The sequence below is a fragment of the Chionomys nivalis genome, chromosome 17 (genome assembly GCF_950005125.1).
Source record: "Chionomys nivalis chromosome 17, mChiNiv1.1, whole genome shotgun sequence".
Taxonomy (NCBI): Eukaryota; Metazoa; Chordata; class Mammalia; order Rodentia; family Cricetidae; genus Chionomys; species Chionomys nivalis.
Window position 1 is genome coordinate 2,505,188 of NC_080102.1, and position 14,771 is coordinate 2,519,958.

At 39.3% G+C, this 14,771-nt stretch overlaps 1 protein-coding gene across 6 annotated transcripts in view; it reads left to right on the plus strand.

The window, feature by feature from the left end:
• The window catches only part of Vps13b (vacuolar protein sorting 13 homolog B), a 438,985-nt gene that overhangs the window by 211,740 nt on the left and 212,474 nt on the right, over positions 1 to 14,771 (plus strand). For all 6 annotated transcript variants that reach the window (XM_057791252.1, XM_057791249.1, XM_057791251.1 and 3 more), the window contains 2 exons: positions 1,988 to 2,396; positions 8,755 to 8,866. In XM_057791252.1, coding sequence (XP_057647235.1) covers positions 1,988 to 2,396; positions 8,755 to 8,866 — 521 coding nt within the window. The remainder of the gene's footprint in view (positions 1 to 1,987; positions 2,397 to 8,754; positions 8,867 to 14,771) is intronic.

Genomic DNA, 14,771 nt, shown 5'->3' on the forward strand with positions numbered 1-14,771 from the left:
ACATTCTTTCCTCAGTGTCTGCAAAATACTTTATGTTCTTTACATAAAGCCCAAAAAGGCGTAAGTATTATCCTTGTAAATACTTCATATGATTTTCTCTTAAATGTACAGCTTATTAGTATATTTACATAATAGCAAATGCTTCTTTTATTTGATAGGCTAGAAGCAGAGTCTGCGAGTGGGTTTGTGTCAGCATACACTGCTTGTTTTCTCTCCTTTCCTTGCATGCTCATTGGATCTGTGAGCAGCAGTCTTAGGCAGCCAATGATGTTACCACTGAGCCCCAAGAAACACTCTCAGTCTCATGCCTCAGAGAACCCACAAATTTTATTGTGATTTCTTTTAAATTTCTTGATATTTTTCTTTTTACATTTTAAAGAATTAATTGCCCTGGAATAGGGTTGGAACTCCGTGAGGGACGGCAGGTCCCATGATGACTCCTGGCGGCTCAGTCCTCACCAGAATTACTCCTATGACGATTTCTTAGTTATTTTTTGTCTGTAAAAATTCATTTTAGATGGTATAAGATGCTAATTTTTTTTGTCATATAAAAGAAATATAGTACCTCAGTTTGGGCTGTGTATCTATTCTCCTTATTTACATGGGTACAGCCATCTAGAGAAAATATGAAAGCCTTTCCCTTGTATAGCCTGTCTTTCAAGAACATTTATATTCAACATGTTTCAAAGATTTTTAAAGCATTGATAATATTGAAATGCCTTTTATATTCCTTTTTTGTTTTGTTTTTCAAAACAAGGTTTTTCTGTTTAGGTTTGACTGTTGTGGAACTCGCTCTGTAGACCAGTTAGGCCTCTGCCTCATGAGTATTGGGATTAAAAGCGTGCACCACCACTGTCTGGCACCTTTTATACTCTTTCCAGGGTTTAAATAAAATCATATTATGGACTAATTATTTAAATTAGTGTAACCTTCTCTTCAGAGCTGTGGTCTCTTCCACTGGGGTGACGACAAACCCTTGCCACCTGTTACTGCCTACTGGCCAGCAGCACAGGGATCAACATGGTAGCACTCTATCTTGCTTTACTGTGGTTCTGCTTGTTTCAAGCATAGAAAGAGAAAATAAGGAAATCAGAAGACACAAAGAGGAAGTTTGGAAGGGTTAAATGGTGTCAAGAAAGTCTACCAAGGGAAAACAATATTTAGCACTAAATGATTACGTTCTATGTTTTTCCGGTGGTCAAAGAATTAACTTGAAAAGCGCATACAAAGTCGATTTTCACCTTTCTTCATTATAAAGTCTAGTTTAGAAATAAAAATTAGCAGCTTGCAATTGAGCTCCAAGTCGTGTACTTACATAGCATGTGTAAGACTTGGGTTCAATCCCTAGCAGCACACACTCATATCCGCACAATGCACCCCCGAACCAAAGCAAACAAACAATAGGAAAAAGTAAAAAGTCTGCAGTAATATCTTAATATCTGAATTGTGTGGTTATTCCTCTCATCTGTCGTTTGGTTCTAGGCATCAGTAGACAGAAAGGGACTCTAGGGTGATGGGGTCACAGACTTGGAGACACCATGGCTATCGCTTCCCACCTTACCCTGTTTTTCTATTGTGCTCATTCTGTTCGCTTCTTCTCTATTTGAGTTCTTTTATTAATATCATTCCATGGGCCCTAGTATCTAAAAACAAAAATCTTCACTGGAATTAGGAAGAGGTGTTAGGAGTGAGATAGACTGTACCAGTCTAATTTTATGATAAGTTGATGTGTAAAATAGAATTTTATGTACCACTAATTAGGGGAAAATAGTTTTCCTAGGGAATTGCTAACTCTCAGGTCTGTCCATCTAATATAGCCATGCAGCTTTAACCTGTCTGTAGAACTGATCACTCCCATGTTTATTAAGAAGTGTAGGATGACCAATACAAAAAGGTCAAAATAATTGTCTGTTTTTCCCTCTCTCATACAAGTACTGTCTTCTCTTTAAAAATGACATGTGTATTGTGCTTGCCTTTTCTGGAACAGACGACTGGAAAGCCTCTAGACGGTGCTCACCAGCAGCATGGGTTTCTTTCTCTCACCTACACAAAAGCCGTAACAAAAAACGTCCGCCACAAGTTAACTTCGAGAAATGAGAGAAGAAGCTTTCATAAACTATCTGAAGGTTTACCAGACAGCTCACCTCATTTTCTTCATGAGATTCTTGTTTCTGCACAAGCGTTTGATATTGTGCTTTGCTTCCCTGTACTTAATGCCGTTGCAAGCATATTTCAAACTAAACCGCCAAGGACCCAGAAGGAGAAAAGGAAGTCTTCTGGCCAGCCCCTGAGGACCCGTACGCTGACGTCCCGCAGTTTGCCTTTGATTTATATCAACACAAGTGTGATCAGAATTTTTGTTCCTCAAACCGCAAAAACACAGTCAGCTGTCGAAGGTATAGTTTTCTGGTTTCATTTTCCCCCATGTGATTGGAGTATGGAGATGGGTGGGTGAAGTGCTTTAATACAAGTGACAGGATAAAAGAACATTGTGCCACAGCAAATAATATTCATAATGCTAAAATTTATGACGATTGTGTTATAAACCCTCTAACGGGATAGGAAGAAAACTTTTCTGTTTGTTGTTGTATGTTTGGTTTGGTTCTTTCTTTCCCAGTGCTGAGAATGGAGCCTGTGGCCTCATGCACACATCACCTCTGCACACATCACCTCATGCACACATCACCTCTGCACACATCACCTCTGCACACATCACCTCTGCACACATCACCTCACGCACACATCACCTCACGCACACATCACCTCACGCACACATCACCTCACGCACACATCACCTCTGCACACATCACCCCACGCACACATCACCCCACGCACACATCACCCCACGCACACATCACCTCACGCACACATCACCTCTGTACACATCACCCCGCGCACACATCACCCCGCGCACACATCACCCCGCGCACACATCACCCCGCGCACACATCACCTCTGCACACATCACCTCACGCACACATCACCTCTGCACACATCACCTCTGCATATATCACCTCACGCACACATCATCTTGCACACATCACCTCTGCACACATTACCTCTGGGCTGAACTCCTAGCCTAGCAGTTAATTTCTTAGAACTCCATTTCACATATTATGAGTCAATATTGATTATAAACATAACTTTTAAAAAGGTACATGGGTTTATTTCATTATCAACTTACCAATTTTAAAACTGCACCAAGACTAGGAAGCAGTGTCAGCGAGTTAATTTTTCTGAATGTATTAGTATAAGATGCTACTTTAATAACATCCATCTTAGCCATGCTCATGGACTACACCTGCAATCCCAGAAGCAAGGCAGGGGCAGTAGGATTGCCACAAGTTCAAGGCCATTCTGGTCTTCACGGTGAGTTTTCAGCCAGCCAGCCAGCCAGCCAGCCAGCCAAGGCTACAAAATTAGATTCTGCTGCACCTGTGCTTGCGCCTGCATGCGTGTGTATCTAAATTGTAACGTACAATAATGCCATTGCTTTATGAGTGAATAGCATTTTTATGTAGGTAAATATGGCATTTTGTTTATCCATTCATCTTTTGAATACTTGGTTCATTCTGTTTCTTTTGTGTGTGTGGGGGGGGTTAGTGTTAGCATATTCTGTAAATTTCGGATTCAGTATCTATAGGAGTTCCTGTTTTTAGTTCTTGATATCTCCAAAATATAGGCTTCCTGAATCGTGCAGTAATTCTCTGCTGCAGCTCTGTTGTCGAGAAGCTGCTGACCTGTGTTGTCGCCTTTGTTTAGAGCAGGGTTGCTGATTTTTCTTATGGTTGTTGTTGTCATTGTTTTGTTTTGGTTTGGTTTTGGTATTAATATTTCTGTATACACATATTTAAGAAGTGAGAAAGGGAACCAACTCCAGCTGACACAGTACAGCCCTGTGAGCAGAAGTTTTGCCTGTGATGAGGCTGAGGGCATGAGTTCATCATTTAACTCTTGATGTATTTTATATTATACTTACCAAAAGCTTATCAAAAAGTTCTGTCCATCATTGATATCTATATAATGTCTAAAGCAATAGAAATCTGGCAGATAAGAGAGGTGATTAAAAAAAATGTAGCTTTATTTCTTCTGTACAGAAGTCTCTTTTTAAGCAATTGCAGTAATAAGCCTAGAATTTTACTACTTGATTTTAAAATTATTCATGGTTTTTTTTTAACCTTTATTTTAGTGGCAGTGTTATAATGTGTATTTTCAGAGTTTAAGTGCTTTTTTAGATCACTTTGAAGAGCATTGTGAGACAGAGAATATTGCAGTAGGTATCTTTGGAAAGATAGACACTGAAAGCAATTTTAACATAATTAAAGAAATCTTAGTAGAAGCAGCAATATCATTGTTGTGATTATCACAACAATGTGACTGGCTAGTAAAACAAAATGAAGGACAGAACTCATTATTTCGGAAGTGCTTTGAAAGGAAGTATGTTGGAATGATATCTTGAGAAAAGTAGTTAAATTGAGAATATCTGATAAACAGTCTCAGTGCGTATGATATACTAAATGCAGAAACTCTGCCATAAAAGTGGCCTAGTCTGCACTTAGAGATGGTTGTGTGCCTCACAGAGCAGTCTGACTCATGAACTACATTTCCCTTTGGTATGCATGTGCTCATTATGTTCATGTGTGTTGAACCTTATTGCCAACATGACAGTAACTAATTTAAGCCTTTTGTTGTGTGACCATTGTAATGGTTATGATATTATAACTGTGATATTACACAGTTACCAGTTCAGTATGCTTTCAACTTTAGGTATTTTATTCTATTGAGCTTATGAACAACTTTAAAGGAAATCTCCCAAACACATTTATTTTAGATTTGACTGTTGTAATATGAGCGGCAGGGCTTCGTCCCTGGCACCCAGCCGCCCGCATGGCTAGCTTATGCCCCGAAATAATTACACGGAAACTGTATTCTTTTAATCACTGCCTGGCCCATTAGTTCCAGCCTCTTATTGGCTAGCTCTTACATATTGATCTAACCCATTTCTAATATTCTGTGTAGCACCATGAGCTGGCTTACCAGGAAAGATCTTAACCTGCGTCTGTCTGGAGTGGGAGAATCATGGCGACTCCTGACTCGGCTTCTTTCTCCCAGCATTCTGTCTGTTTACTCCACCCACCTAAGGGCTGGCCTATAAATGGGCCAAGGCAGTTTTCTTTATTAGTTAACCAATGAAAGCAACAGATAAAATACAAGAACCACCTCCATCATTTGACTTTAGAAAATTGGGTTTGAAGAGAAGAATCTTATGCTCATAATTTCATTAAAATCCTATTTACTTTTACTGAGTTGTTTTTAGCCTTTTCACTTAAAGCGCACATTCTTGTGCACACAGAAGTGCACACATAGAAACAGAGACTGCACTTTTGTCTTCCAGCCACCCAGACCCAAATAATCGCACAGAAACTGTATTAATTACAAGGCTGCCTGTCCAGTTTTTCAAGCTTACTCCTAGCTAGCTCTTACATCTTCAGTTAACCCATAATTCTTGTCTGTGTTAGCCATGTGGCTTGGTGCCTTTTATCAGTGAGGCGTTCTCATTTGCTTTCTCTGTGTTTGCCTGGTGACTGTAGACTGAGCCTTATTTCTTCCCAGAATTTTCCTAGTCTGATTGCCCCACCTATACTTCCTGCCTGGCTACTGGTCAATCAGCATTGACCAAACCAATACAAGTGACAAATCTTTACAAGATACAAGAGCATTATCCCACAACACACGCACAAACAAATATGCACACACACGTATGCTGTTTTACTGCCACAAGGATGTTCTTTCTGGATTACAGTTTTTGCTGATGTAAACCTTGGTAATATAAAGCTTTTAATAACCTCTGATGGTGATCAAAGTATCCTTAACATTCTAGAGTTTTATTCAGGTAGGTGATTTTGAAAGTCTGGGGTGCTGTTTGCATCTTAGACAGTTATGAAGATTCTGACCTGCAGGGCCGGCTCCCGTGTTGGTTTTTATTCCAGCAGAGAAGGCTGGTTTGGGGGTAGCGAGCATCTCCTGGGTGAGTGGTTCGTGATGGGGCTCACTATGAATAGCTAAAGCAAAGAAGGACGGCATTGATTTTCCTGTTGAAAATGCTTTAAAAGAGAATTCCCTTATGTGGCCCAATATTAAATGTAGGGTAAATAAGCCAGAAAGGTAAGCTCATCTGTCCATCTATAAAGTAACTGAAGAAATCACTCAAGGTATTTCCTCATATAAATTCATAGTTTCATTATTTTTTCTCATAAATGAAAAAATAAATTTGAAAAATTAAATTCTTTTTATAATGAAATTAATGTTTTAATTCAGTTTACTAACATGAATATTGTCAGTAAGAAGTTCTATGCTATTTTACTCTGTAACCTACCGACAACAGACTTGGCTCTAACAGAGTTCTCCTCTTGGATCTGACTATGTAATTTTCTTCCATATGTACCCCGTTTACTGCTTCTATCGCAGTTGAGATTTCGTGCGGTGGGCAGTATCTACAGCCTGGATGGACAGCTAGCAAGTCCACTAATTAGACTTCTGTGGTCTAGTCTATTCTCCAGGCTTACTATTTATTGATTTAATTGATGCCTTCTGCTTAATCAGAGGCCTTACCCACATGGAACTATTAAGCTTGGTGTATAATGCAAGATCTGTGAAATGTAAACACTGCCCCTAGGATGAGGACCTATAATCAAGCGAGACTCCTGTCATTGGGAAAGAGCACAGCTGTATGGGACGTCGATGTCCGTTTGATCTTTCTCACAATGGACTTTTAAATTATTATGTTTACTGAGATGTCCACATGTTAATATTTATTATGATAGTTCATCTCCTTTACTCCCTTTCTCTTCCCACCTCCTCCCCCTCCCTGCCTCTGAAGCATTTTCTCCCTTTACATCTTCCTCTTACATTTGGCCACTAGCTTTATTTTGCCTTTTTTTTTTTTTTTCTCAATTCTGACTTTCTTCTTTTGGACTAATCAAAGTCAGATCCTACCAAGTGTACTACTGAAGCAGCTGGAAATAATCTCCTAGCTTTTACATTCCTTGGGCAGCGCAGTTTGGGAAATAAGGATTCTGTCTTTGTAGGACATTTTGGAGACCTTGCCTCCCAGCCCTTCTGTGTTCTCTTTGTGGCAGATCCTAATGTTTCCTTGAGAAAAAACAGGTTTCTTTTTCTTTCTTTCCATGTTTCCACACCGCCTTTTTCAGCGGTGTTGCTAATGCCTCAGACAAGGAGAGCAGGTATGCTACCACTAAACTATATCACTGACCTTCCTGGTTTTTAAGTGTATTAACGTAGAGTGCAGAAAGTTGTGTATTATGTCAGTAATGTTTACATAATCGCCAAACAGCTCTCACACTTGATTTCCTGTTAGAAGTCATCATTAAAAAGGCCGATCCCTCCCAAATAATCTGAAGTAGCTGTAAGCTCTAAACAGATGAGTGTGTCCTTTATAAGAACATGAGGTTACATGATTTTCTGTTCAATACAAAGAGAGGACTTAGAGCTCAGATGTCTCTCTTTCCAGCTTCATCGGAAGTGAAGCCTGTTCCTCACCCCATTTTCAGGTGCAGTCCTGGCAGCTCTATGCCTCTGACAAGAAGCTACCATGTTTTCTCATGTTAAATCATTTGCCCTTAGTCATCTTCGGCATTGGAGACATCCCATTTCTCTTACGTTTTCTGACATTTTGTAGCTGAAAGTTCTATGCTGTGTTGTAGGAGGAGACTGCTCTTTCGTTTCTATGCTGCCCAGACCTGAATAATCACACAGAAACTATATTAATTACAACACTGTTTGGCCTATTAGCTCAGGCTTCTTATTAACTAATTCTTACATTTTAAATTAATCCATTTTTATTGATCTGTGTATCACCAAAAGGCTGGTTTACCAGGTAAGGTTCTATTTTGGGATCTTTCTCCTTCAATAGCTACAGGGCATCTCTTTGACTCTCCCTACTCTCTCTATATATCTCCGTTGAGATTTCCTGCCTGGCTTCTTTATTCTGCTAAGATATTGGCCCAAACAGCTTCTTTATTAACCAATGGTATACAACATATTCACAGTTTACAGAGGTGATCCCATATCACCGTGTATAATTGTGATATATTTAGTTACTATTACACATGTAAATTTAAATGTTTGAGTATTTGTGTTGGCTTATTGATATTCTGTTGTATGTTTATAATGTTAAAATTTCAGAACCAAAAATTGCTTTCAAGAACTCTACAGTAGTATGATTATAGAATTAACTCATCGTATGACTTTAGTATTATATACATACACTTAATAGCAACATTGATATTTTGAAGTACAGTTGAATTTTTTTGTTTTTTGGGGGATTTTGTTGTTGTTTTTTGGTTTTTTTTTTGTTTTGTTTTTTTGATTTTTTGAGACAGCGTTTCACTGTAGCTTTGGAGCCTTTTCTGGAACTGGTTTTTGTAGACCAGGCTGGCCTTGAACTCATAGAAATCTGCCTGCCTCTGCCTCCTAAGTACTAGAATTAAAGAAGGCGCCACCACCGCAAGACTCAGTTGATTGTTTTTTGATTGTGATAAACAGAAAACCGTAACATAGTATTTGAAGGAAATAGACATTAAAAAGCATCAACAATTTTATTCTAAATGTAACAGTTTGATGTCTGTTTTCTCATGTATCGGCCTTGCTGTATGTATTGGCGTCCCATTTCCTCAAATATTTCTCATTATGTATCAGAGACCTCACATACACGTGTCTCTCCCTCTGTTGCAGTGAATCAGGCGGCAAAGGAGGACACGATGGTTGTGAAGGTTGGTTCTGTTTCCATGGCTCCCCAGGCTGATAACCCACTCGGCAGGTCTGTCCTCAGGAAAGACATTTACCAGTAAGTTGATTTTCTAATGTTCAATCTTACAGTTATTTTGTCCTGCAGAATACAGTGATCAATAAAACTCGCTTGGTGTGGCCTCTAGAAATACTATTCACTGTGAATCGTTTGATATTCAAACCAGGCTTTTCTGATTTTCCTCAGTTGTGGGTTTCTGCATTCATTCATACAAACCAAGTGTTCCTGAAATGTTGGTGGAGAGCAGAATGTAAGCACCACGTCACCATAAACTGAAGGGAGCAGCCTTCATATTTGAACAAATCTCTAATCACATAAGAAAATGAGGTCCATTTTAGAGATACCACCTCCTACTGGGGTCTTGTTGTGTCCAAACGGAACATTTTCTTAATTTAAGCATAAGTCATTATTTGACATGTAGGCTTGTGGGTGTCGTGTGCATCCAAGCTGTGAAGAGAAGCAAACCTCTAAGGGGAAGTTTCACAGTAAACACTTTCTGTGAAAATGCCAGGCTCTGGATTTTGTCACCAAGTGTTTGCAAACCACACCAAGCGTATTCGGATGGCCCCACTGCTGAGCATATGCGGTGAGCATGATAAAAATAGTACACAACTCATGCTGGTTTGGGCACTGCTACCAGACGTGGACGTATTGCAAATAGTGCCCAGTGAGAACAGTCACAGAAGTACGGACGGATAAGTAGATGTCTCACTCTGCCTGCTGGTCTGGGCTTCAGACGTCATAGCCTTAGTCCTTCAAATGCCTACTACTGTCCAATAGTCAGAGCTTTGAAAAGATTCCAGTTTAAGTATCACATTTACTGACTAGAAGATGACAGGGTCTCCCTACAGAGTCAAAATTGACCCCAAAATCTTGATCCTACTGCTTCAGCACCACTGTCTCCCAAGTCCTGAGGTCATAGCTGTGCAACACAGTCCCCAGAATATAGTTCCAAAAAGACCATCTTTACGTGGGTATAGATTTGATTTATAAAGTTTTTCTAATTTGCTTTGATTTACATAGTGATCTGTTTCTTATATTACTATTTTATGTAGTTTGTAGTATTTTATCTCCTTAGCTTTTAGTTGAATTTATATAAAAATCCGAGGATATCCGAGCTCAGTGGGCCTTTAAGAATTTTCTAACCCATCTTCTTTGGGATTTTAAAAATTAAAAATTGGAACTATTGAAAATAGCTGTTGCTTGTCTAATAATGAACTGTCGTTAGATCTCAGGGCTGTTAGGATATAGCTCAGAGGTAAAGTGCTTGCCTGTAAGTCTGAGTCCTACGCTTCAGTTTGTAGCCCTGTACTAAGAGAGGAAGGGAACAGAAGAAAGGACTTTTACGTTTTCTAACATTTAGGAGTTTCTGTACTTCAGGGATACATGGTCTTCATTTAAGGGCTTATTTTACTTTTGTTGGAAAAAAAATCTGTGTTAAAGATCCTTATGGCATTAGTGAAATAGACAATGAGACTTCCTGCCCTCTCCTTTGCCCCCCTCTCTTTCCAGTTTCAAATTCTTCGGTTTGTAGTCAGTGAGCTGGTTCCCGCAGGTTTGCTTCTCGTCCCTTCTGGACTTGTTTCTTTTCTTACTTTTCCTTCTGCTCCCTCTAATGTCGGCATCCCTCGGGGCTCCTTTCTCTTTTCTTTTGCCTATTTCTGCTGTCCTGGCTCGGGAAGAATTGGATTCCAAGCATGTCTAGTAACTTTGATGCCCCCACATAGACTTGGCTTGCCCTATGTGCCCAAGGGTGAGCCCACACGTGTGCTAGAAACAGCAGGTCTTTTGCAATGCTCACATTCCCAGTCACTTTCATGTAACTAAACTAACAGAGGTTAACCCAGAAGTTCATCAGAAACATTTTAGGATCTCATTGAGATGCTGTGTCCTCGGTATCAGAGAACAGAAACTACCCGGCAATGAAGTTCAGTGTAGGAGTGACTCATTTAGAATAAAAATACAGGTATAAAGCAAAAGACCCTGTGTCCTAGGGCTTTGTTTATTTTTATGAATATTTTAACCATAAATCTCAGTGGACAAGGCCGAAAAGATTTGTATTATATGTTCCTGAATATATGAAACTTTCAGATCACAAAGATTCACAATAATAGTGAATTAGTACTTCTTATGATATGGTATGAGGAAAATAATTACGGAATAATTATTACATAAATAAGATTGTTTACAATTTTGGCCAATGCAGCCTTTAGCCCACCATCCCCTAGTGACTAAATAAAAATTCCTGTCATAATTTTGCCTTTATCTTTCAGAGGACACAGCCCTGTTCACCTCATCAGCTTTCAGATGCACTCATACTCCTCCAGGGACCGGGCATAAGTATGCATACGTACATACACAAACATACTTACATGTCTTTATGATACCACAAGAATGCCTTTATGTTTCATGTGGGAATATAAAATGGCTTTCAAATTATCAGTCAGTTTCTTTTAAGATTAAAGATAGTTATCATATGGTGCAACACATCAGCTGTATACCTATGTGACCACACAGAAGTTTATATTAAGATTATTCAGAATAGAAAAGCCAAAATGTAGTATTACACGTGATTAGCCATCATTCTGCCGTAGGGAGAGATGGAGCAATTATAAACACGGTAGCATGGCCTGACCTTCTGTGTAGCGGTGGGGAGGTAAGTTATCCTACAAAGTCAGAGCACATTACTCTGTAGATAATTCGGCATCTGGGGAAACCCGGATACGTGTGTTGCACTCTATAGGACCTTTTCAAAGCGGAACAGCCAGCTAGAAGAAATTGATTTGCATGTTTCTTAAAAGACAAAGCCACACTAGAGGTATGTCAGCCCATACATTGGTCACAAGCAAGCGTGACTATTCTGCCTTTCAGATATGGTGAGCCAACGCTGGGGTTTTTATTTTTACAGGAAACACTATTGGGTTTTATTGAGAAAATTATTTTTTCTTCTTAAAAAAAGTTTATCAATCTTCTCCTGTGTCACTGTTAGACACGGAGGCAGATTACAGCTCATTCTGTTGCGTTACCTCTTGGCCCTTGAGTAGTCCTGTCAATAAACCAGCTTTCAAGTCATTTTAAAGTATTGACTTCAGCAGTTTTAGAAAATGGTATTTGTAGATTGTGTTTCATACACCAAGATGTTATGAAAACTAATAAGTATGTTATGAAGATTTCTAGTTATTTTTCTACACACTTTTCCCATACAGTGGAGAAATACTGAGCTCCACTTAGATATCTAAGAATCTTACAGAACTGATAAAGAATGTGGAAACCATTTGAGATCTCTTTAACATCTAGGTTGTTATGCTGGCATATTGTCTAAAAATTCAGAAAAGCTTTTGGTATCTATTCTTTAAAAAAATAAGTAAACTGAGTGTAACAATATGCTTTTAAAACCAGTTATGAAGTAACATATATTAAAAGAATTGTTGAAAGATTAAAATCTTTTTCTTGTGTCATTTTTAGTAGTTTCTCAACTTTCCTCCTGTTCTCAGGACAGCCAGGTCATTCATGCACTTCCTTGTTTTGACTTAGGTTCCTACCACAAACACCACCCCCTGCTTATGTCCTTCTTCACAGTTTGTGTGAATTGTCTGCTTTTCCTGCCAACTCTTTGGTAGGGTCTTCATTTGCTAGCCATTTTAGATCAGATTGGAATCTGATCTTATATTTCAGTTTTTCTTCACAAAGAACTTATTCTCTTAAGAAGTCTTCATGTTGCATGAAAATTACCTATGAATTTTTGCATACTAATAGACGTCTTTTGTAAGCGAGACTTCTGACCTATACACCGTGGTCTCTGGCGGTTTTGTCCACTATATTTTAGCTTGACGTACTCTGAAGAGTAGAGTAGCTGGCAAGCATGGTGACGCAGATCCTTAATTCCCAGCATCAGAAGGTGGAAACCGCAAGCTTAGGAGTTGAAGGCCAGCCTGGGCTATGTGAGGTCTTTTCTTTAGAAGGAAAAAAGGAGGGAGGGAGGGAGGGAGGGAGGGAGGGAGGGAGGGAGGGAGGGAGGGAGGGAGGGAGGGAGGGACGGAGAATCACTATTTTGGTTTCCACTGAAAACTCTCGGCGTTGTTCCCCCGCCCCCAGGTTTGAGTACAGACTCTGTGTGTGCCTTGCATCTTCCTGAGCAACTTGTGAACACTAGTTGATCTCACTTTGTCCCTGAGCCTGAAACAGCAGTGTAAGGTACAGAATATATGGTCAGACTTGTCTTCTTATGCAAATACTGAGAAAACGTAACCTTTGTTACAAAACTTCACTTGATGACCAGTATTTTGATTGCATTAAAGTTTACCACAAAATCTTCATGTTTTCTAAATGGAAACTTTATTATTTTGAGATTGACAAATGTTTATAAAATACAGATTAAAAGCTTAAATTATAGTGGCATTCATGTGTTATTGAATTTTTTACTATTTATTTATTTTATGTGCATTGGTGTATTTTGCCTGTGTAAGGGAGTCAGTGCCCCTAGAACTGTAGTTACAGACAGTTGCGAGCCACCATGTGGATGCTGGGAATTGAACCTGGGTCTTCTGAAAGAGAAGTCAGTGTTCTTAACCTCTGAGCCATCTCTCCAGCCCTCTTTTTATTGAGTTTTTAAAAACATTATTATTCAAAGTGTGGAATATACTGTCTTGTTCAGAGTTTCAGCAGGTAAGAAAATGTCCATTTGCAGGTACATAACTGTTTTACCCAGTACTTTTCAAAAATAATTTAACATTTAATTTCAATTCTTCTCTTGTATATAGTCTCAGTAGTCTGTATTATGGCGGCCCTAACTTTCTAAAGGGCTGCTGTTCCTATTCTGGTGAAGAGCATTATGTGACTGAGAAACTAGTGGCTGAGAAGGGCTCAACTTTCCAACTCCCCTTCATTCCAGCTGCATATCCAGCACTTAGATAGAAGAAATTTACAGCTGAGCTTACGCTCATTCCTCACATGGGCTTGACATCAGCGACAACCAGTCATGGTTCTCACTGCAGGGGACATGTGTAAACATGACAGTATGCGGGGTGTCGAGAGGGCTCCGCTGCCGAGAGAACCAGCTGCTCCTGCAGAGGACGGATTGATTCCTAGCGCCCACAGGTGTTTTATATCTGTCAGTAACTGTAGTTCCAGGGGACCCCGCACCCTCTGTGATTCCTGGAGTGCAAGGCACACACATGTGTGCAGGCCAACACTCACACAGATAAAATTAAGTATTTTTTCAGGAATTGTCATCATAAGCTTTCTTTTCTATTGGTGAATGTAGCTCCATTTCCATTATTTTCTTTTGTAGTCTGCTAAAACTTCTATCTTAATAGGGAGCTGTAGTCTCCAGATGTGGTGTTGGCATTAAATTCTACAAATTGCCCCCAAATATTCTGTCCTCCCTTCTCTCAGTCTCTGATTTCCTTCTAATTCTGAATATATAAATGTTCTCCAAATTGTCATTGTGTTGGTTTTTGTCAAAGTATGTTTCATTATCTATGATGTTATGTCCTAATCTTATAATATTTGGTATGGGCTTCAAATAACTCCCCTTACAATCCAGCTGACTCAGAAGAGTGAGTACATAGAGAAGTTTGCCAAGAGTTTTGTTTTAAAATACTATTGGCGGAGTTGTAGCCCGTCATGATCCCTAGCTGATCTGGTTGAGGGCTTGAGATAACTAAAGTAACCACATCTTTTGTGGCTTCCTGTAGCAGGACATAAGTTTCCATGAATATGTGTCTGCTGCCAGAAGCTTCCTCAGCAATGGTCTCACAATGACTCTAAGCTCCGCTGTCACACACTGTAGAAACTTTTAAGTGAGTTTTACCCTATATTGAGTTCTCTAACTTTGTTCTCATAATTCATACTGGAACAAAACCAGAATAGGAGAATATGTTCAGATCCTATCGTGAGTTCCTTAATTTGGAAAAGAATAAATCCATCTTATGGTACTTTCAAA